Consider the following 25,894-nt stretch of genomic DNA (forward strand, 5'->3'; position numbering starts at 1 on the left):
TAATGCAAATTGCTTCCTCTTCAGTATACAAGTGCACTTCCATGGCAGGGAAAAACACTACATTTTGCCGCCTATGTAGTCCCCTATTTATACAAATAGGAGTCATTCAGGATTCAGCCATGTTTTTGCTCCGTGTTTTTGCTCGACCCAAGTTCTACAGTAGGCTAGGCGAGGCCGTCTGCTTTTAATGGAAGTAGCCTAGCCTAGGACGTTAAACCATATTTTCACGTTATTTCTTGATAAGGTGTTTTCACATTATCACACGAAAATATCATGAAATAACGTGATAATTTCGTATCATGAAATTACGTGATATGTTATTACATGATAAATATATTGTAAAAATGTGATAACTCTGTTAACAATATCTTTTCACGTAATTACTTGAGTCTAAGCCAATTTTTTTTTTTTTTTGAGTGTGGCAGCAATACGCTTCCGCAGATCATAACTCGAACTCTTGCGATATTTTTTTTATTCGTTTAAAGATTTAAAACACTTATTTTATTATGATGTGTGATATAAAGGATTCTGTGCCAATATGCTATTTTGTAAGATGTTTACTTGTGTTAATTTTTTCGAACAAAATAAAACAAATTAAGAAAAAAAATTTCCTACCTACCGACCTTATTTTAGTATTTCATGTTACCTGAAACACACTTTTTTTTTTGGCCTAATGTTAGCTAGGTCTGACATTAGTTTTGTGTAAAGTCGGCCACAAAAGTTAATATTGATTCACCGTCTGTCAAGGAAAACATTGCTATTGGCTGAAGCTTATGATTCAAATATTGAGGATCTTAAACATGAGTTACATCAGACGAGGAGAGTACTAGACAGAAAAAAGGGGGAACAGGAGAGTCCTACCACTCTCATGGAGTTCACTGTTTTTGGACCCATACCAAGATGATGATGTTGTTTTTTTTGAGTTGTTCAGGTTGTGTAAAATAGCGGTTGTCTTGCCTGTGAGCGAAGTTTTTCATCTCTCAGGCTCATAAAGACTTATTTGCGGTCGACTATGACAGAAAAGAGACTATCAAGTTTGGCTGTACTCAGCATTGAATCAAAGCGCACAAAAGCATTAGATCTTGATAAATTTGTGAAGCGTTTTGCTGAGCAACATGGAAATCACCGCATTCAGCTGTTGTAGGCGTGACAAGTTCATGTTCTGCTCACTGGTGAGCCTTTACAAAGCGTGAGGAAAAAAAACTATAAAATGTGACACTGGTGTAAATGGTTTAAATCATGCTGAACTTGAAGCAGTGTTGTTATTGTTGTTTTTTAGTGTCTGTTCTTTTGCATATACAGTATAAAACTGTCCAGAAACGGTATAGACCTCATCAAAGAATGTGTGTTCTTCGTGAACAATAAAGGCATGAGATTAAGTTTATCTGTATGAGTTTGTAAATGGCAGTCTGTGCCCTTTTGTAGTGTGTACATACTATTTGTCGTCAAACTGTGATTAAATTCAGTATATATACATGTCTGTAATACGTTGCCACCCCTCAAAAATTCCTGCCCCCCTCTTGCCACCCCATAAATATTTTTCTAGATCCGCCCCTGATTTCACATAGGTGATGTCTTTAAGAAAATTGACAGACAGGGATTGGCCAGGTGTGTCCTCTGGGGTAGGTCTGTTAGATAGCACAGGCAGTAATATATACCTTTTTGTAAATAGCCCACTGTGTTGTACACAGGGGTGAAAATTAACTTCACAAAATATCAAACTTTACCAGCCACTGACAAATAAATGGTACAATTTACCGGCCACTCAACAGTAACTTATTAAGACATGTTTATGGAAAGTTATTTTGTACTGGATTAAATTCAAGATGTCACTGGTTGCAATTTTTTTTGTAACATAGACTACGAAATGTACTTTTGCGCGCGTGCCGTGTCCCCGTGCATCCTTCTCACCTTTTTCACCCCTGACCAGTTTGCATGCCTGGACCCACACACTGCCTCATACCACAAGGTGTACACACACACACACACACTGCTTCCATACCACAAGGTGTACACACACAAACACTGCCTCATACCACAAGGTGTACACACACAAACACTGCCTCATACCACAAGGTGTACACACACACACTGCCTCATACCACAAGGTGTACACACACAAACACTGCCTCATACCACAAGGTGTACACACACAAACACTGCCTCATACCACAAGGTGTACACACACACACACGCGCGCGCACACACACACACACTGCTTCCATACCACAAGGTGTACACACACACACTGCCTCATACCACAAGGTGTACACACACAAACACTGCCTCATACCACAAGGTGTACACACACAAACACTGCCTCATACCACAAGGTGTACACACACACACACGCGCGCGCACACACACACACACTGCTTCCATACCACAAGGTGTACACACACACACTGCCTCATACCACAAGGTGTACACACACACACTGCCTCATACCACAAGGTGTACACACACAAACACTGCCTCATACCACAAGGTGTACACACACACACTGCCTCATACCACAAGGTGTACACACACAAACACTGCCTCATACCACAAGGTGTACACACACACGCGCACACACACACACACACACACACTGCCTCCATACCACAAGGTATGCACGCGCACACACTGCCTTATATCACAAGGTACACACACAGTGCCTCATACTACAAGGTGTACACACACACACTGCCTCATACCACAAGGTACACACACACACTGCCTCATACCACAAGGTACACACACGCACTGCCTCATACCACAAGGTACACACACGCACTGCCTCATACCACAAGGTACACACACGCACTGCCTCATACCACAAGGTACACACACGCACTGCCTCATACCACAAGGTACACACACGCACTGCCTCATACCACAAGGTACACACACGCACTGCCTCATACCACAAGGTACACACACGCACTGCCTCATACCACAAGGTACACACACGCACTGCCTCATACCACAAGGTACACACACGCACTGCCTCATACCACAAGGTACACACACGCACTGCCTCATACCACAAGGTACACACACGCACTGCCTCATACCACAAGGTACACACACGCACTGCCTCATACCACAAGGTACACACACGCACTGCCTCATACCACAAGGTACACACACGCACTGCCTCATACCACAAGGTGTACACACACGCACTGCCTCATACCACAAGGTACACACACACACACTGCCTCATACCACAAGGTACACACACACACACTGCCTCATACCACAAGGTACACACACACACACACACTGCCTCATACCACAGGGTACACACACACACACACACTGCCTCATACCACAAGGTACACACACACACTGCCTCATACCACAAGGTACACACACACACACACACACACACACACACTGCCCCATACCACAAGGTACACACACACTGCCCCATACCACAAAGTACACACACACTGCCTCATACCACAAGGTACACACACACTGCCTCATACCACAGGGTACACACACACACTGCCTCATACCACAAGGTACACACACACTGCCTCATACCACAGGGTACACACACACACACACACACACACACACACACACTGCCTCATACCACAAGGTACACACACACTGCCTCATACCACAAGGTACACACACACACACACACACACACACTGCCTCATACCACAAGGTACACACACACACACACTGCCTCATACCACAAGGTACACACGCACACACTGCCTCGTACCACAAGATACACGCGCACACACTGCCTCGTGCCACAAGATACACGCTCACACACTGCCTCGTACCACAAGGTACACGCGCACACACTGCCTCGTACCACAAGGTACACACACATACTGCCTCATACCACAAGGTACACACACTGCCTCATACCACAGGGTACACACACACATACACACACTGCCTCATACCACAAGGTATGCGTGCGCGCACACACTGCCTCATATCACAAGGTACACACACACACTGCCTCATACCACAAGGTACACACACACGTGCGCGCTCACAGACACACACTGCCTCTTACCAAAAGATGTACGCGCGCGCGCGCGCACACACACACACACACACACACACTGCCTCATACCACAAGGTAGAGAGACACACGCATACTGCCTCATATCACAAGGTGTATATACACACACACACACGCTGCCTCATACCACAAAGTAGGCGCGCGCGCACACACACTGCCTCATATCACAAGGTACACACACACACTGCCTCATACCACAAGGTGTACACACACACACACACACACACACACACACACACACACACATCCGCGCTCACAGACACACACTGCCTCATACCAAAAGATGTACACACGTGTGCACACACACACTGCCTCCACACCACAAGGTACGTGCGCACACACACTGCCTCCACACCACAAGGTACACACACACTGACTCATACTACAAGGTGTACACACGCACTGCCTCATACCACAAGCCACACATGTACACACACACTGCCTCATACCACAAGGTGTACACACGCACACACACACACACTGCTTCATACCACAAGGTACACACACACTTGCGCGCTCACAGACACACAGTGTCTCATACCACAAGGTACGCGCGCGCACACACACACACACACACTGCCTCATTCCACAAGGTGTACACACACACACACACACACTGCCTCATACCACAAGGTACACACACACGTGCGCGCTCACAGACACACAGTGTCTCATACCACAAGGTACGCGCGCACACACACACACACACACACACACACACACACACACACACACACTGCCTCATACCACAAGGTACACACACACACACACTGCCTCCATACCACAAGGTGTACACACACACACTGCCTCATACCACAAAGTACACACACACACACACACACACACACACACACACACACACACTGCCTCCATACCACAAGGTGTACACACACACACACACACACTGCCTCATACCACAAAGTAAACACACACGTGCGCGCTCACAGACACACAGTGTCTCATACCACAAGGTGTACGTGCGCACACACACACTGCCTCATACCACAAGGTGTACGTGCGCACACACACACTGCCTCATACCACAAGGTGTACGTGCGCACACACACACTGCCTCATACCACAAGGTACACAGACACACACTGCCTCATACCACAAGGTGTACGTGCGCGCACACACACTGCCTCATACCACAAGGTTCACAGACACACACTGCCTCATACCACAAGGTTCACAGACACACACTGCCTCATACCACAAGGTACACGGACACACACTGCCTCATACCACAAGGTACACGGACACACACTGCCTCATACCACAAGGTACACGGACACACACTGCCTCATACCACAAGGTACACGGACACACACTGCCTCATACCACAAGGTACACGGACACACACTGCCTCATACCACAAAGTACACGGACACACACTGCCTCATACCACAGGGTACACGGACACACTCGCTGCCTTATACCACAAGGTACACGGACACACACGCTGCCTCATACTACAGGGTACACGGACACACACTGCCTCATACCACAGGGTACACAGACACACACTGCCTCATACCACAGGGTACACGGACACACACTGCCTCATACCACAAGGTACACGGACACACACTGCCTCATACCACAAGGTACACGGACACACACTGCCTCATACCACAAAGTACACGGACACACACTGCCTCATACCACAGGGTACACGGACACACTCGCTGCCTTATACCACAAGGTACACGGACACACTGCCTCATACCACAAGGTACACGGACACACACTGCCTCATACCACAAAGTACACGGACACACACTGCCTCATACCACAGGGTACACGGACACACACGCTGCCTCATACCACAAGGTACACGGACACACTGCCTCATACCACAAGGTACACGGACACACACTGCCTCATACCACAAAGTACACGGACACACACTGCCTCATACCACAGGGTACACGGACACACTCGCTGCCTTATACCACAAGGTACACGGACACACACGCTGCCTCATACCACAAGGTACACGGACACACTGCCTCATACCACAAGGTACACGGACACACACTGCCTCATACCACAAAGTACACGGACACACACTGCCTCATACCACAGGGTACACGGACACACTCGCTGCCTTATACCACAAGGTACACGGACACACACACTGCCTCATACCACAAGGTACACGGACACACTGCCTCATACCACAAGGTACACGGACACACACTGCCTCATACCACAGGGTACACGGACACACACTGCCTCATACCACAGGGTACACGGACACACACTGCCTCATACCACAGGGTACACGGACACACACTGCCTCATACCACAGGGTACACGGACACACACTGCCTCATACCACAGGGTACACGGACACACACTGCCTCATACCACAGGGTACACGGACACACACTGCCTCATACCACAGGTTACACGGACACACACTGCCTCATACCACAGGGTACACGGACACACACTGCCTCATACCACAGGGTACACGGACACACACTGCCTCATACCACAGGGTACACGGACACACACTGCCTCATACCACAGGGTACACGGACACACACTGCCTCATACCACAGGGTACACGGACACACACTGCCTCATACCACAAGGTACACGGACACACACTGCCTCATACCACAAGGTACACGGACACACACTGCCTCATACCACAAGGTACACGGACACACACTGCCTCATACCACAAGGTACACACACACACACTGCCTCATACCACAGGGTACACGGACACACACTGCCTCATACCACAAGGTACACGGACACACACTGCCTCATACCACAGGGTACACGGACACACACTGCCTCATACCACAGGGTACACGGACACACACTGCCTCATACCACAGGGTACACGGACACACACTGCCTCATACCACAAGGTACACGGACACACACTGCCTCATACCACAGGGTACACGGACACACACTGCCTCATACCACAAGGTACACGGACACACACTGCCTCATACCACAAGGTACACGGACACACACTGCCTCATACCACAGGGTACACGGACACACACTGCCTCATACCACAAGGTACACGGACACACACTGCCTCATACCACAGGGTACACGGACACACACTGCCTCATACCACAGGGTACACGGACACACACTGCCTCATACCACAAGGTACACGGACACACACTGCCTCATACCACAAGGTACACGGACACACACTGCCTCATACCACAGGGTACACGGACACACACTGCCTCATACCACAGGGTACACGGACACACACTGCCTCATACCACAAGGTACACGGACACACACTGCCTCATACCACAAGGTACACGGACACACACTGCCTCATACCACAAGGTACACGGACACACACTGCCTCATACCACAGGGTACACGGACACACACTGCCTCATACCACAAGGTACACGGACACACACTGCCTCATACCACAGGGTACACGGACACACACTGCCTCATACCACAGGGTACACGGACACACACTGCCTCATACCACAGGGTACACGGACACACACTGCCTCATACCACAGGGTACACGGACACACACTGCCTCATACCACAGGGTACACGGACACACACTGCCTCATACCACAGGGTACACGGACACACACTGCCTCATACCACAGGGTACACGGACACACACTGCCTCATACCACAGGGTACACGGACACACACTGCCTCATACCACAGGGTACACGGACACACACTGCCTCATACCACAGGGTACACGGACACACACTGCCTCATACCACAGGGTACACGGACACACACTGCCTCATACCACAGGGTACACGGACACACACTGCCTCATACCACAGGGTACACGGACACACACTGCCTCATACCACAAGGTACACGGACACACACTGCCTCATACCACAAGGTACACGGACACACACTGCCTCATACCACAGGGTACACGGACACACACTGCCTCATACCACAGGGTACACACATTGCTTTTCTAGGAAATTAATCAACAACTTCTGACCAGTCAGAATTAAGAACTCAAGAGTAGTTTGTTACAACATTTACATCCCAAAGTCATTTAACAATGTCTGTCTCTCTCTGTCTCTCTCTGTCTCTCTCTGTCTCTGTCTGTTAGCTGTACAGTGAGCTGAGTGTGTCCTATCAGGCTCTCCGTCTCAGTGAGGAGCAGCTGCGGCAGAGAGAAGCCTCTCTCACTGAACAGCTTTGTCAGAAGGAACAGCAGGTCTCTGAACTTCAGGTCCAACTTCAGCAGCTTGTAACATCCCCTAAGGTTAGCATTGCACCCTGCAGAATGTTGTATAGTGAGCTCTGCACCTATAGAATGTAATAAAATTAGCGCCATGCCCCACGGAGGGTCGTAGAGTGAGCTCCGCGCCCCACGGAGGGTCGTAGAGTGAGCTCCGCGCCCCACGGAGGGTCGTAGAGCGAGCTCCGCACCCTACGGTGGGTCGTAGAGCGAGCTCCGCGCCCTATGGAGGGTCGTAGAGCGAGCTCTGCGCCCTACGGAGGGTCGTAGAGTGAGCTCCGCGCCCCACGGAGGGTCGTAGAGTGAGCTCCGCGCCCCACGGAGGGTCGTAGAGTGAGCTCCGCGCCCCACGGAGGGTCGTAGAGTGAGCTCCGCGCCCCACGGAGGGTCGTAGAGTGAGCTCCGCGCCCCACGGAGGGTCGTAGAGGGAGCTCCGCGCCCCACGGAGGGTCGTAGAGTGAGCTCCGCGCCCCACGGAGGGTCGTAGAGTGAGCTCCGCGCCCCACGGAGGGTCGTAGAGTGAGCTCCGCGCCCCACGGAGGGTCGTAGAGTGAGCTCCGCGCCCCACGGAGGGTCGTAGAGTGAGCTCCGCGCCCCACAGAGGGTCGTAGAGCGAGCTCCGCGCCCTACGGTGGGTCGTAGAGCGAGCTCCGCGCCCTACGGAGGGTCGTAGAGCGAGCTCTGCGCCCTATGGAGGGTCGTAGAGCGAGCTCTGCGCCCCACAGAGGGTCGTAGAGTGAGCTCCGCGCCCTACGGTGGGTCGTAGAGCGAGCTCCGCGCCCTATGGAGGGTCGTAGAGCGAGCTCTGCGCCCCACAGAGGGTCGTAGAGCGAGCTCCGCGCCCTACGGAGGGTCGTAGAGCGAGCTCTGCGCCCCACAGAGGGTCGTAGAGCGAGCTCCGCGCCCTACGGTGGGTCGTAGAGCGAGCTCCGCGCCCTACGGAGGGTCGTAGAGCGAGCTCTGCGCCCTATGGAGGGTCGTAGAGTGAGCTCCGCGCCCCACGGAGGGTCGTAGAGTGAGCTCCGCGCCCCACGGAGGGTCGTAGAGTGAGCTCCGCGCCCCACAGAGGGTCGTAGAGCGAGCTCCGCGCCCTACGGTGGGTCGTAGAGTGAGCTCCGCGCCCTATGGAGGGTCGTAGAGCGAGCTCTGCGCCCTATGGAGGGTCGTAGAGTGAGCGCTGCACCCTACGGAGGGTCGTAGAGCGAGCGCCGCATCCTATGGAGGGTCGTAGAGTGAGCACCGCGCCCTACAGTATGTTGTAGAGCGAGCGCTGCACCCTACGGAGTGTCCTAAGGCGAGCACGGCACCCCGCGGAGTGTCCCAGGGCTAGCACGGTACCCCGCAGAGGGTCATAGCACGAGCGCCGCACCCTACAGCGTGTCATAGAGCGAGTGCCCTTGTAAACACAGTATACAAAGTGCACTTTTTGATTTAATGTCAAAGAAAGTTCATTCATAAAATTTTTGTTTCGTTAATTGATAAGGTCATTCGTCAATATTGTGCCCATCACTAGGCCACACCCTCCTGAGAAACTCCACCTCCTTTCGTGAACACAGCTCATGTTTTTAATTCAATTATTACCCAGAAAGTCCTACCTAAATGTCCTAAAATAACTTAAACATTTAAAATAAATCATTTTCGTGAGACAGTACATACCATGTCTTCTATTAAACTGTGAAAACATGAATTTACTTAGAGTTCAGTGGGAATAAATGTTACTGTTTATTGTACATGGCTTACTGCCACATTATCTGAACCTTCTTGACTTACAGTAGATCTGTCACTGTCCTTTATGAATCTCTTATCCAAATATTAAAATCACGCTGTGCTTTTTTCCCCCCTCATAATTCTGTATTCAGTACCAAAATTTCAGAAAATGTTCATTTCTGTGCCAAATCGAAAGAATATTACAAAAGAATTTGTTAAAATGTGGATAATTCGTACATCTGTTAAATTTTATGAAACACAAAAAACTTGAAAAAAATTATATTCTGACTCTTCTGTAAAAAGTCTATCATTATCCAAAGACTATTTTTTTGTTTTGTGTTACTGTGGAAATTAAAGGTGGAATTAATTATTAAATATGGAAATATATGTATGTATATTTTTATTTAAATGAAGCCTTATTGAACTAAAAGTCATTTTATTTCTAAGAATATCAGCTGGTAAAGATTGTGATATTTTTGTTTTTAAAATTGCACTTCTCCTGCAGTGGTGTATTTTAACAAAAATAAGAGCTGATTTTATAGTTTTTCTGAGATTAGACTCAATACCCATGGTCAGAACTGACAACAGCTTCGGACTTGAGCGTGTGAAATTATGATTAATGACGTTTGTTATCATGTTCTCGCCCTTGCAGTACCTAAAGGACCACAGGTGGCTTTACACCGCTCAGTGCCAGGACGTGTTCAGGGACAGAACATAATCTAGATGTCGAATTTTTTTTCTACATGCTGATTTTTAGTTAAAAGCTCAGCGTCATTAAGGAGAGCGGCCGTGTGTGTGTGTGTGTGTGAGAGAGAGAGAGAGAATCCCTCCTTCCTCTTTTGTTAATGTCCATTAATTCAGCTTTTGGCGTTCAAATATAAATGGATCAATTAGCGAGTCATTAAATACAACTAGGCAAAGTTCCCTCAGTAATTACTGTTCAGATCTGCAGGGCTGCATTCCAGGAAACGGAGAAAGTGTGTGTGTGGTAGCATACAGTATTTTTGGTGTGACTGCAGATTCACGGATTCGAGGCTTTGCATTAATATTGACTCGTGTTTACTGAACACACGTCACAGCTTTGTTTCTCAACTTCTTCTTAACTCGTGCACATCAAAGTGAGCGGATCAGGTATCCCAAAGTGCAGCACGGTCCGTGAGGCTTTCAGTGGTAATTTACTCTGGCAGCAGTGTGTGTGCCTGCGTAATCTGGAATTCTGTAACAACTAGAACACCTGTACTATCCTAATGCACTGGTTTTTTTTTTTTGAACGGGGTTACATTTTAATTTTAAATGTTTGCGAGTCTGTGATGGAGATGATCAAAGTGCAGGTTGGTGGGGGATTGCTCGCTCGCTCGCGCTCTCACTCACTCGGTGTGTGTGCGCGTGTGAGAGAGAGATTTAAATGAAGGGGCTTTGAGCAATGTGCCGAGGAGGTAAAGAAGCAGGAGGCACAGAAACACACTTTCCGGACTCTCTACAGTTCACCGCTGCAGTAACACTCATTTTTATTTCACAAGTCGTGCTTGAAAGTTTGTGACCCCTTTAGAATTTTCTATATTTCTGCATAAATATGACCTAAAACATCATCAGATTTTCACACAAGTCCTAAAAGTAGATAAAGAGAACCCAGTTAAACAAATGAGACAAAAATATTATACTTGGTCATTTATTTATTGAGGAAAATGATCCAATATTACATATCTGCGAGTGGCAAAAGTATGTGACCCTTTGCTTTCAGTATCTGGTGTGACCCCCTTGTGCAGCAATAACTGCAACTAAACGTTTGCGGTAACTGTTGATCAGTCCTGCACACCGGCTTGGAGGAATTTTAGCCCGTTCCTCCGTACAGAACAGCTTCAACTCTGGGATGTTGGTGGGTTTCCTCACATGAACTGCTCGCTTCAGGTCCTTCCACAACATTTCCATTGGATTAAGGTCAGGACTTTGACTTGGCCATTCCAAAACATTCACTTTATTCTTCTTTAACCATTCTTTGGTAGAACGACTTGTGTGCTTAGGGTTGTTGTCTTGCTGCATGACCCACCTTCTCTTGAGATTCAGTTCATGGGCAGATGTCCTGACATTTTCCTTTAGAATTCGCTGGTATAATTCAGAATTCATTGTTCCATCAATGATGGCAAGCCGTCCTGGCCCAGATGCAGCAAAACAGGTCCAAACCATGATACTACCACCACCATGTTTCACAGATGGGATAAGGTTCTTATGCCGAAATGCAGTGTTTTCCTTTCTCCAAACATAACGCTTCTTATTTAAACCAAAAAGTTCTATTTTGGTCTCATCCGTCCACAAAACATTTTTCCAATAGCCTTCTGGCTTGTCCACATGATCTTTAGCAAACTGTAGATGAGCAGCAATGTTCTTTTTGGAGAGCAGTGGCTTTCTCCTTGCAACCCTGCCATGCACACCATTGCTGTTCAGTGTTCTCCTGATGGTGGACTCATGAACATTAACATTAACCAATGTGAGAGAGGCCTTCAGTTGCTTAGAAGTTACCCTGTGGTCCTTTGTGACATCACCGGCTATGACACGCCTTGCTCTTGGAGTGATCTTTGTTGGTCGACCACTCCTGGGGAGGGTAACAATGGTCTTGAATTTCCTCCATTTGTACACAATCTATCTGACTGTGGATTGGTGGAGTCCAAACTCTTTAGAGATGGTTTTGTAACCTTTTCCAGCCTGATGAGCATCAACAACACTTTTTCTGAGGTCCTCAGAAATCTCCTTTGTTCGTGCCATGATACACTTCCACAAACATGTGTTATGAAGATCAGACTTTGATAGATCCCTGTTCTTTAAATAAAACAGGGTGCCCACTCACACCTGATTGTCATCCCATTGATTGAAAACACCTGACTCTAAAGCTAGCCGCACACTACGCCGATTTTCAGCGTACTGAGCCAACTGAAGTCGCGAGTCAGGCGTAAAGACTAGTTTTCGATGGTACCGACTCATCTCACAGCCGATTCGAAAAACTAATCGGGAGCCAGACTGATCGGCGAGAGTCGCTAGCAATAGCCAATCATATCTTTCGCGTATAACACGTGATATTTCATGATCATGTGACTTCCATCTTTTCGAAAAATGAACGGACTGACAATAATGTCAAACTGAACCGTTGATCAAGGGAGATCCGCGCCCCGACATGCGGTGTGCACGCGCATTCGGCGCATGCTCAGTTGCGTGAATGTGTCATGCACCGAAAATAAGAGATTTATAAGCCAGGAACGCCTCATGATGCAATACGCAAGAAAAGAAAGAAGATTTACTGCCATTTTACTTTGTATTTGAGTAAAGTGAATAAATAAATGGTCTGTGGAAAATACATTTAATCCTGGGAACTGCGTGCACAGGAGTTTATTTTGTGTTTCCTCCCCCCGGCTGGCTACTTATTTGTCATGGCTGGCTAGTATGAGCCTTAGTGGAAAGCCCTGGGAATGCGGAAATGTCAAGTTCGATTTTAGATTTACGAACCCGAAAAAAATGTCGAAAAAACGGCATTAAAAAAATTTCACCCGCACAAACGGCACTCACCCGGCCGGTGGACCGGAAACAGAACATTTTTTAATAATGGCCCAAGATATTAACCTCTGCTTTCTTTCAGTCGTGAGTTAGTCGGGGATATGTGCGTGCCCTGTCGGGAGTCGGCTCTGAAATGGGTCGGTTCGGTACCGCGTGGATCGGCTAGCTTAATTTCACCTTCAAATTAACTGCTAGTCCTAGAGGTCCACATACTTTTGCCACTCACAGATATGTAATATTGGATCATTTTCCTCAATAAGTAAATGACCGAGTATAATATTTTTGTCTCATTTGTTTAACTGGGTTCTCTTTATCTACTTTTAGGACTTGTGTGAAAATCTGATGATGTTTTAGGTCATATTTATGCAGAAATATAGAAAATTCTAAAGGGTTCACAAACTTTCAAGCACCACTGTACATCTCCAGATGCAGCTGTGAGACTGAAGGATCAGTTGCTTCATGACTACATCCTTTGAGCAATTTTTGAGTTACTGGTACCACCATGATGTTTATTATTTCTAAGATATAAAGTAATACGACCAAAAAAAGCAAGCAGGTTCTCACACTTTACCCGAATTACATTCTGAAATCAGAATCCAGAATTAAACAGTGCTGTGGGATCTACATCATATCAGAACTACAACTATCATTAAGATTTGCCTTTAATTAGCAGGATCTAGTATTTGAAAGAGACGGAGACTTAAAGCACTTTTAATTTTGAGATGATTAGGAAATGGTGAGACGGTTTGAGGGAACGTTCATGTCCGCTTGGTGCCGTGACCCGGATTATGCTGCAGAAATGAAGTGTTACGATGAGGTTTGGGATGTGGATCATGAGTCGAAAGTCTGTGTGGATTCGGGTGGAATGCAGTGTGTGGGTTTTTTTTTTTTGCCTACTCAGCTACCATTGCCAGGTGGTCTGCTGCCACAGCAGCCCCAGATAGGGATCTCCCATTGGTGCATTTCTGGCTGCACTCTGCTCTAATCGGGAGTGCGTGTTTCAGGTCACCATCCATCACACCACACCACACACTTCCTGGGCTCTAAAGTCCAAATCTTAATTGTACTGGGCAGCAATTCAGAGTGAAACCACACACACATCTACACGCACCCCTCCATCCTGCACAGCTGTCGTTAGTGAGAGATTTGGTGTGATGCCATGCCAGACATTGTACGGCTTCTGCTTAAATTACTCTTCTCACTAAAACATTAGCTGTTTTAAGGCACAAATCTTGCCTCGTGTTCTTGCTAGAACTTTGGCCCTTTAAAAGCTTCCCTTAAAACTCTAAACCTCATACCTGCTCAGATTTCTTACTCAAGCTTTATCAGTTTTGAGGTTCAGGCCCAAAAGGTGCCTACTTGGTACTTGTAATAGAACCTAAGCCATTTTAAGGTTCCATCCCAAATGCTGTCTAGTTAGTGTGTTAAATGCCCAAAGTTTTATTTAAAGGTTATGTTGTAAATTTTAGTGCTCATGCCTGTGAAGATTTCTCATTGGAACTTCATAGCAGAGTAAGGCTTCATCCCAAATGCTAAACTTCTTACAAAGTGTTTGTATTTGAAATTCAGCCATATTAAGTTTCCGTTGCCTACTCTAGAACTCTCATGGCTGCTTAGTGTTCTTTCTTGAAATTCAGCCATATTAAGGTTCTGTTGCTGCCTCTAGAACTCATGTCTGCTTCGAGTTCCTGCTAAAACCTCAGGCTTGAATGATTCTGTTGCAAAATATAGACCTTATGGCTGCTTAATGTTCTTACTAGAACCCCAGGTGTTTTAAGGTTCTGTCTAAACGCTACCATGTTATTGTTAACGTCCACTAAGGAGGGTATGTTTTTGATGCAGTTTGTTTGTTTATCTGGCTGTAAGCAGGATTACACTAAACCTACCCACACGATTTCCCTGAAACTTGGTGGAAGGGTGTAGCATGGGCCAAGGAAGAACCCAGTAAGTTTTGAAGCAAATCTGAGTCACGGGGCCAATCCATGAATTTATTTTCTCTTTTGCTAACATTGTGAGACAGTGTTTGCCATACATCTTACAATAGTAGATGACCGTGAAGTTCAGTTGTGACAAAACATAGCCAGTGTAGAAATACGATGACTTTATATCATGGTTCATGGGTACCAGTAATCCTCTGGAAATAAACCTTGTATCCAACTGCTTGCTCCTGCCTGCATGAGAGTACAAAGGGTCCACTTCTGACATTTTCTTATCCTCAGTTGACCAATCACAACACTGCTGCTCTTCAGATCAAATCATGACCAGACTCAGTTTTTCTTTGTCATATTTTTCCACAAGCCTCATATAGGAGCAGGAATAACGCATCCCTGAATAGTCATTTCAGTATTCAGCACCAGCACAGTTTAATACTAATGCCTAAATAATTAACCCCTTAATGGTAGTCCATCCCTACTTCATATTCGTCCCATATGTGGATCATTTGGAGGACTTTTCCTAAATACTGCCTAGTTTGTGTCCTGAGTGATGGAACCTTAATCAGCACCTTCTGAAGAATTCAATCCCGTTTTAGTTTTTTATGATACTTTTAACAATGGACATGCTCACAAAGCAACTTAACAGAAATATATATAAATTCCAGCTATAAATTTTTAATTTATGGATTTATTCTGAACTAGTAAACAAGACGTGAGAGTGGTGAGGAAAAACTCCCTGAGAAGAAATGAAGAAACCTTGAGAAGAACCAGACTCAGACAGGAACCCTTAAATAACCAATGTTATTTTATGAACTGTTCACTGATGGAGACTTGAGTGCACATTGTTCTTCGCAAATGGAGTCCTAAGGCTACCCAAGAAAGAACCAGCACAGTCATGTTTATAAAAAGCACAGAAATAAGAAAAATTGCATTCCAGACTTCAGAAGAACAGGGCTCGTGCTTTTCTGATATTTTTGTACAATTTTTGGAATGTAGTTAAGTTTAAAAGATGGTATCGGTTGTTCTGTTGTTGTCCAGCTGAATGTGATGTATGAAGGCACCGAATGGTCTGAACGTGGTGATGTGAAAATTCTGAGTAGGCGGAGCCTAAAGGCAGCTTTAGCTGAAATGTACAGTGTGGTGCCGCGACCCAGATTGTGCTGCCTTCCCAGTGCACTACGCTCTGAACAGTCAGGTTTGCAGTGTGGGTTGTGAGTGTAAAGTCCTGTGTGGAATTCAGTGGAATGCAGTGTGTTTTTGCCCACTCTAAATTATTACATTACGTGGCATTTAGCAGACGCTCTTATCCAGAACGACGTACAACGAGTGTAAAAGTCGGGTACACAAAGTGCTGAACTTCGAGACAAGAAAGTTTTAGTGCCAACTGAACAAGTGACAACGATACCTAGTGTAATATTCTGTTGAAGTACCAACATTCAAACAGCCAAGGAAACAAACCAACCATATATAAAGTACAACTCAAAACAGCTAAGCCCGGGCGAGGCAGTACACAGCCTGGGTTGGTCAAGACCGAAACGCAGTTACACAGTGGGCAGGGAGGAAGGGGAGAGGTGCGGCCTGAAGAGGTGAGTCTTCAGTCTGCGCTTGAAGGTGGTCAGGGAGTCGGCAGTTCTGACCTCAATGGGAAGGTCATTCCACCAATGGGGAACCAGGACAGACAGCAGTCTTGAGTGGGCTGGGCAGGAGCGGAGAGGAGGAGGGGCCAGGCGACCAGTAGTAGCAGAGCATAGGGATCTGGCTGGTGTGTAGGGGCAGATCAGACTCTGGAGGTATGCTGGCCCTAATCCCTTGAGAGCCTGGGAAATTGGCACCAATGTCTTAAGTTTGATGTGAGCTGCGACAGGTAACCAGTGCAGGTCGGCAAGCAGAGGGGTGACATGGGAAGAACGAGGGAGGTTGTAGACCAGGCGAGCTGCAGCATTCTGGATGAGCTGTTGGGGTCTGAGGCAGAAGCTGGAAGGCCAGCAAGGAGAGAGCTGCAGTAGTCCAAGAGAGAGATGATCAGTGCTTGGACCAGGAGCTGAGTAGAGTAGGTGGTATGAAAAGGGCGGATCCTTCGGCTGTTGTAGAGGAGAGGAATCTACACATTTGGGTCACTGCAGCAATATTCGCTGAGGAGGAGAGTTTGTCATCGAACACAACCCCTAGGTTCTTCGCATTGGGTGAAGGAGACCTGGAGATGATGGATAGTTAGTGTTTTTATTAGAATGCCCATCACTTTAAGGCTCCGTTTCACATACCAAAATTCACGAGTACATCATTTCTTGGTGATTTGAACATTTCTGTCTCTGTTCCAGAGATTAGCATGACACTCACTTCCTGGTGGTGCGTATTTGGTGATGTAGTGGTCATAAGATGCGAGGGAGTGTGTGTATTGCCCATAATGCACTACATTTGATTGGTTTATAAATGTACCATTGAGATGAGCGTGTACTGAATTAAAGTGTATGTTTGTGTCACACAGTTGTGTTTGGAGCACAGATTAATCAATTAAATTGACCTTTAATATCGTCGTGATTTTGTTCGTTTTAGCAATTTTTTTCGTCTTTTTTACATTCTTTCTTACAAAGTTAAGAAGATGGAAAATAATGTAAGACAGTTTGTTAAGTCTTGAGAGAGAGGTGATGAAAGTTGTATCATCCTCTCATAGTGATCCGTGTGTGTGTGTGTGTGAGAGTGAGTGAGTGAGATTAGCATTATCGAACTCAGGAGCTGTCAGATGTATAATTGAAGTGTCAGAGAGAGACACACACACACAGCTTGTTATGTGGGGTCATGTTTAGGAGAGTAGCCATGTTTCCTTTGATCAGGAGTGTGTGTGTGTGTGTGTGTGCATGCCGCATACTGAGAGCCCACCAGTGTGTTTGGGCTTGAAATGTTTCACTCTGATGAAGCAGAGAGAGAAATATCACACACCATGTCGTAGCAATTAACCAGTGAACTTCATGTTGTTTTAAATATATATAAACAAATAAGAATCATTGATCAACGTGTCATCCAGAAGGGGATGGGCTCTTTTTGGAGTCTGGTTCCTCTTCAGGGCTCTCCCTCATTTTGTGCCAGAGACTGTTTCCTTGTTTGTTCATGATCAGAATCTAGTATTGTGTAGGTCCCCCTTGTTCCACCAACGAGACTTCTGAAGGTGTGCTGTGGTTTCTGGCACCAAGATGTGAGCAGCAGCTCCTTTAAGTCCTGCAGGTTGTGAGGTCTTATAGGCTCCATGGATCAGACATGTTTGTCCAGCACATCCCACAGATGCTCATTCGGATCGAGGTCTGGGGAATTTGGAGGTCAAGTGAACACCTTGACCTTTGTCATGATCCTCAAACCGTTCCTGAACAGATTCTGCAGTGTGTCAGGGTTCGTTCTCCTGCTGAAAGAGGCCACTGCCATTCCGGAATACTCTTACCATGAAGGAATGAACTGTGTAACATCCACATGAACACCAGGACCAAGGTTTCCCAATGGAACATTACCCAGAGCATCGCACTGCCTCCTCCGGCTCACCTTCTTCCCATAGTGCATCCTGGTGCCATCGCTTCCTCAGGTCAGCGACACACACACATACACCCGGCTGTCCACACGATGGAGAAGAAAACGTGATTCATCAGACCAGGACACCTTCTTCCTTTGCTCCATGGTCCAGTTCTGATGCCCATGTGCCCCACTGTAGGTGTGCAGGGTCGGTATGGGTTCTCTGACCGCTCTGCAGCTACGCAGCTCCAGACGCAGCAAGCTGTGATGCACTGTGTGTTCTGACTCCTTTCTGTCATTAACCTTTTCAGCAGTTTGTGCTACAGTAGCTCTTCTGTGGGATTGGACCATATGGGCAAGCCTTTGTGCCCCATGCCAATCGGTGAGCCTTCGACACCTATGACCCTGTAACTGGTTCACCGGTTGTCCTTCTTTGGACCACTTTTGTTCGATACTAACCACTGCATACTGGGAACACCCCACAGGACGGGCCATTTTGTAGATGTTCAGACCCAGTCATCTCACCGTCACAGTTTGGCCCTCGTCAAAGTCGCTCAGATCCTCACACACTCGCCCATTTTTCCTGCTTCCAACACATCAACTTCAACAACTGACTGATCTCCTGCTGCCTAATACACAGATCATCACTTCACCTGTCAGTGGTCATAATGTTATGGCTGATCAGTGTAGTTTGTCTCTTGTGAGCATGTAGTGACTGGAACTGTTTCCTCTTTTGGCCTCTCAAACTTTTTTTGTTTGTTTAAATGTTTTTGTTTAGTTGTGCAGAAATGATGGTAGCTATATCTAAATACTGTATAACTAAAGCTAACCAGTTAAACACAAATGAAATAACATTAAACATTTGTTATTCAGTTTTTATTTTGCATGCTTTACTTCATTTTAAGTTCTGGGCCTGGTTCCTTTTTCCTGTATTCTGGTTTTGTGCCTGGTTTATTTTCTTTTCCTTCTGTTTTTTGGGTCTGATTTTATTCTTGAGTTTGTATTTTAATTATTCTGCTTGTGTTGTGGTCCATGGGCTTGATTTCAGTTGCTCAGGTTCTGTGTGGGATTTGGGTCCTGTGTTTGCGCAGTGTTGTCGGTCCGGTTTGTTTTTCTATGTAAATGGTGGATTTTCAGAGTTAACTGAAATTCGTTCTCATTCGCATGCAGCAGACGGGTCACGAGCCTCAGGGAGCAAAATCACAAACCCGTCCATATGTTCTTGCCCAGCCAGATCCCACAAGAGCCTAATCGCGTTCTGTAATTACACCTCTCTCTCTCTCTCTCTCTCTCTCTCTGTCTCTCCTCTGCTGGCGAGAAATGAGAGAAAAGCCCTCAAACACTCCCTCATCAGATAATTTGTAAATTGCTTCATGTGGTTACTGTTGCTGCTGCCGAACTCTGGGTTTTTTTTCCGTTTGTTTCTTTTTTGTGAAAGGGACTGCTTGAAATTATAAATAATTGTAACAGATGCGGCAATATGGCCGGCTTCCAGCAAACGAGGCCCCAGATAATTTGGCCGACCCCCTTTGACAGGCCAATTTAATAAAACGTGAACAAAATCTTCCCGCTAATAATTTATCATCCTTGCTCCCAATTGGTTAAACTTAATTACCCTGGCAGTTAACAAGGTCACACCCAGATGCCAAGCGCCACTGTAGTTTTGATAATGTGATCAGGAACTCAAAAGGTGATGACAGTCCTGCTGTATCTTTCATTACTTCTCGACTCGGTGAGAAAATGCAGGTGCTGAGGCTGTCAGACGACGCTAATGATCCCCCCGTCATATCGTTTCAGTTTTACAGTTGAGAATGTGGCACAGACGAGAGAGACAAGATTAAAGCAGGGAAAAGTTTAACATGGAGTCTGTTTCATTTACTAACTGTAGTGCTACACTCCAGTCTTACACTATACACTCTCACTATACACTGTAGTCTCACACTGTTCACTCCAGTCTTACACTATACACTCTCACTATACACTGTAGTCTCACACTGTTCACTCCAGTCTTACACTATACACTCTCACTATACACTGTAGTCTCACACTGTACACTCCAGTCTTACACTATACACTCTCACTATACACTGTAGTCTCACACTGTTCACTCCAGTCTTACACTATACACTCTCACTATACACTGTAGTCTCACACTGTACACTCCAGTCTTACACTATACACTCTCACTATACACTGTAGTCTCACACTGGACACTCCAGTCTTGCACTATACACTCTCACTATACACTGTAGTCTCACACTGTTCACTCCAGTCTTACACTATACACTCTCACTATACACTGTAGTCTCACACTGTTCACTCCAGTCTTACACTATACACTCTCACTATACACTGTAGTCTCACACTGTTCACTCCAGTCTTACACTATACACTCTCACTATACACTGTAGTCTCACACTGTTCACTCCAGTCTTACACTATACACTCTCACTATACACTGTAGTCTCACACTGTTCACTCCAGTCTTACACTATACACTCTCACTATACACTGTAGTCTCACACTGGACACTCCAGTCTTGCACTATACACTCTCACTATACACTGTAGTCTCACACTGTTCACTCCAGTCTTACACTATACACTCTCACTATACACTGTAGTCTCACACTGTTCACTCCAGTCTTACACTATACACTCTCACTATACACTGTAGTCTCACACTGTTCACTCCAGTCTTACACTATACACTCTCACTATACACTGTAGTCTCACACTGTTCACTCCAGTCTTACACTATACACTCTCACTATACACTGTAGTCTCACACTGTTCACTCCAGTCTTACACTATACACTCTCACTATACACTGTAGTCTCACACTGGACACTCCAGTCTTGCACTATACACTCTCACTATACACTGTAGTCTCACACTGTTCACTCCAGTCTTACACTATACACTCTCACTATACACTGTAGTCTCACACTGTTCACTCCAGTCTTACACTATACACTCTCACTATACACTGTAGTCTCACACTGTTCACTCCAGTCTTACACTATACACCAGGGGTCACCAAACTTTTTTCTCTGGGGGCCACATTGTCGTTCCTGACTGTGATGGGGGGGGCCGGGGTCGGGTCAGCTATATCACATAGAATTGTATGACCCAGACAAATATGACCACCAGCAGGCCTCATTGTGTAGTAGAGATTACTAGCCTGGCACGGCCATCCCCACTACTATATCCCCACTACTATATCCCCACTACTATATCCCCACTACTATATCCCCACTACTATATCCCCCACTACTATATCAACACTACTATATCCCCACTACTATATCCCCACTACTATATCCCCACTACTATATCCCCACTACTATATCCCCACTACTATATCCCCACTACTATATCCCCACTACTATATCCACACTACTATATCCCCACTACTATATCCCCACTACTATATCCCCACTACTATATCCCCACTACTATATCCCCACTACTATATCCCCACTACTATATCCCCACTACTATATCCCCCACTACTATATCCCCACTACTATATCCCCACTACTATATCCCCACTACTATATCCCCCACTACTATATCAACACTACTATATCCCCCACTACTATATCCACACTACTATATCCCCACTACTATATCCCCACTACTATATCCCCCACTACTATATCCCCACTACTATATCCCCACTACTATATCCCCACTACTATATCCCCACTACTATATCCCCCACTACTATATCAACACTACTATATCCCCACTACTATATCCCCCACTACTATATCCACACTACTATATCCCCACTACTATATCCCCACTACTATATCCCCACTACTATATCCCCCACTACTATATCAACACTACTATATCCCCACTACTATATCCCCACTACTATATCCCCACTACTATATCCACACTACTATATCCCCACTACTATATCCCCCACTACTATATCAACACTACTATATCCCCACTACTATATCCCCCACTACTATATCCATACTACTATATCCCCACTACTATATCCCCACTACTATATCCACACTACTATATCCCCACTACTATATCCACACTACTATATCCCCACTACTATATCCCCCACTACTATATCAACACTACTATATCCACACTACTATATCCACACTACTATATCCCCACTACTATATCCCCCACTACTATATCCCCACTACTATATCCCCCACTACTATATCAACACTACTATATCCACACTACTATATCCCCACTACTATATCCACACTACTATATCCACACTACTATATCCCCCACTACTATATCAACACTACTATATCCCCACTACTATATCCACACTACTATATCCCCACTACTATATCCCCCACTACTATATCCCCACTACTATATCCCCCACTACTATATCCACACTACTATATCCCCACTACTATATCCACACTACTATATCCCCACTACTATATCCCCACTACTATATCAACACTACTATATCCCCACTACTATATCAACACTACTATATCCCCACTACTATATCCACACTACTATATCCCCCACTACTATATCCCCACTACTATATCAACACTACTATATCCCCACTACTATATCCCCACTACTATATCCACACTACTATATCCCCCACTACTATATCAACACTACTATATCCCCACTACTATATCAACACTACTATATCCCCACTACTATATCCACACTACTATATCCCCACTACTATATCCAAACTACTATATCCCCACTACTATATCCCCCACTACTATATCCACACTACTATATCCACACTACTATATCCAAACTACTATATCCCCACTACTATATCCCCACTACTATATCAACACTACTATATCCCCACTACTATATCAACACTACTATATCAACACTACTATATCCACACTACTATATCCCCACTACTATATCCCCCACTACTATATCCACACTACTATATCCCCACTACTATATCCCCCACTACTATATCCCCACTACTATATCCCCACTACTGTATCCCCACTACTATATCCCCACTACTATATCCCCACTACTATATCAACACTACTATATCCCCACTACTATATCCCCACTACTATATCAACACTACTATATCCCCACTACTATATCCACACTACTATATCCCCCACTACTATATCCCCACTACTATATCCACACTACTATATCAACACTACTATATCCCCACTACTATATCCACACTACTATATCCCCACTACTATATCCCCACTACTATATCCACACTACTATATCCCCCACTACTATATCAACACTACTATATCCCCACTACTATATCAACACTACTATATCCCCACTACTATATCCACACTACTATATCCCCACTACTATATCCAAACTACTATATCCCCACTACTATATCCCCCACTACTATATCCACACTACTATATCCACACTACTATATCCAAACTACTATATCCCCACTACTATATCCCCCACTACTATATCCCCACTACTATATCAACACTACTATATCAACACTACTATATCAACACTACTATATCCCCACTACTATATCCACACTACTATATCCCCACTACTATATCCACACTACTATATCCCCACTAGTATATCCACACTACTATATCCCCACTACTATATCCACACTACTATATCCCCACTACTATATCCAAACTACTATATCCCCACTACTATATCCCCACTACTATATCCCCCACTACTATATCCCCCACTACTATATCCCCACTAGTATATCCCCACTACTATATCCCCACTACTATATCCCCACTACTATATCCCCACTACTATATCCCCACTACTATATCCCCCACTACTATATCCCCACTACTATATCCCCACTACTATATCCCCACTACTATATCCACACTACTATATCCCCACTACTATATCAACACTACTATATCCCCACTACTATATCCCCACTACTATATCCCCACTACTATATCCCCACTACTATATCCCCACTACTATATCCCCACTACTATATCCCCACTACTATATCCCCCACTACTATATCAACACTACTATATCCCCACTACTATATCCCCACTACTATATCCCCACTACTATATCCACACTACTATATCCCCACTACTATATCCCCACTACTATATCCCCCACTACTATATCAACACTACTATATCCCCACTACTATATCAACACTACTATATCAACACTACTATATCCCCACTACTATATCCCCACTACTATATCCCCCACTACTATATCAACACTACTATATCCACACTACTATATCCCCACTACTATATCCACACTACTATATCCCCACTACTATATCCCCACTACTATATCCCCCACTACGATATCAACACTACTATATCCACACTACTATATCCCCACTACTATATCAACACTACTATATCCCCACTACTATATCAACACTACTATATCCCCACTACTATATCCACACTACTATATCCCCCACTACTATATCCCCACTACTATATCCCCACTACTATATCAACACTACTATATCAACACTACTATATCCCCACTACTATATCCACACTACTATATCCACACTACTATATCCCCACTACTATATCCCCACTACTATATCAACACTACTATATCCCCACTACTATATCCACACTACTATATCCCCCACTACTATATCCCCACTACTATATCAACACTACTATATCCCCACTACTATATCCACACTACTATATCCCCACTACTATATCCACACTACTATATCCACACTACTATATCCACACTACTATATCCAAACTACTATATCCCCACTACTATATCCCCCACTACTATATCCCCACTACTATATCAACACTACTATATCCCCACTACTATATCCCCACTACTATATCAACACTACTATATCCCCACTACTATATCCCCACTACTATATCCCCCACTACTATATCCCCACTACTGTATCCCCGCTACTATATCCCCCACT

At 45.5% G+C, this 25,894-nt stretch overlaps 1 protein-coding gene across 5 annotated transcripts in view; it reads left to right on the forward strand.

The window, feature by feature from the left end:
* The window catches only part of cntln (centlein, centrosomal protein), a 189,865-nt gene that overhangs the window by 48,080 nt on the left and 115,891 nt on the right, over window positions 1-25,894 (forward strand). For all 5 annotated transcript variants that reach the window (XM_060926631.1, XM_060926634.1, XM_060926635.1 and 2 more), the window contains exon 10: window positions 8,148-8,303. In XM_060926631.1, the coding sequence (XP_060782614.1) occupies window positions 8,148-8,303 (156 nt within the window). The remainder of the gene's footprint in view (window positions 1-8,147; window positions 8,304-25,894) is intronic.

This window comes from Neoarius graeffei, chromosome 7 (genome assembly GCF_027579695.1).
Source record: "Neoarius graeffei isolate fNeoGra1 chromosome 7, fNeoGra1.pri, whole genome shotgun sequence".
NCBI classification, from domain to species: Eukaryota; Metazoa; Chordata; class Actinopteri; order Siluriformes; family Ariidae; genus Neoarius; species Neoarius graeffei.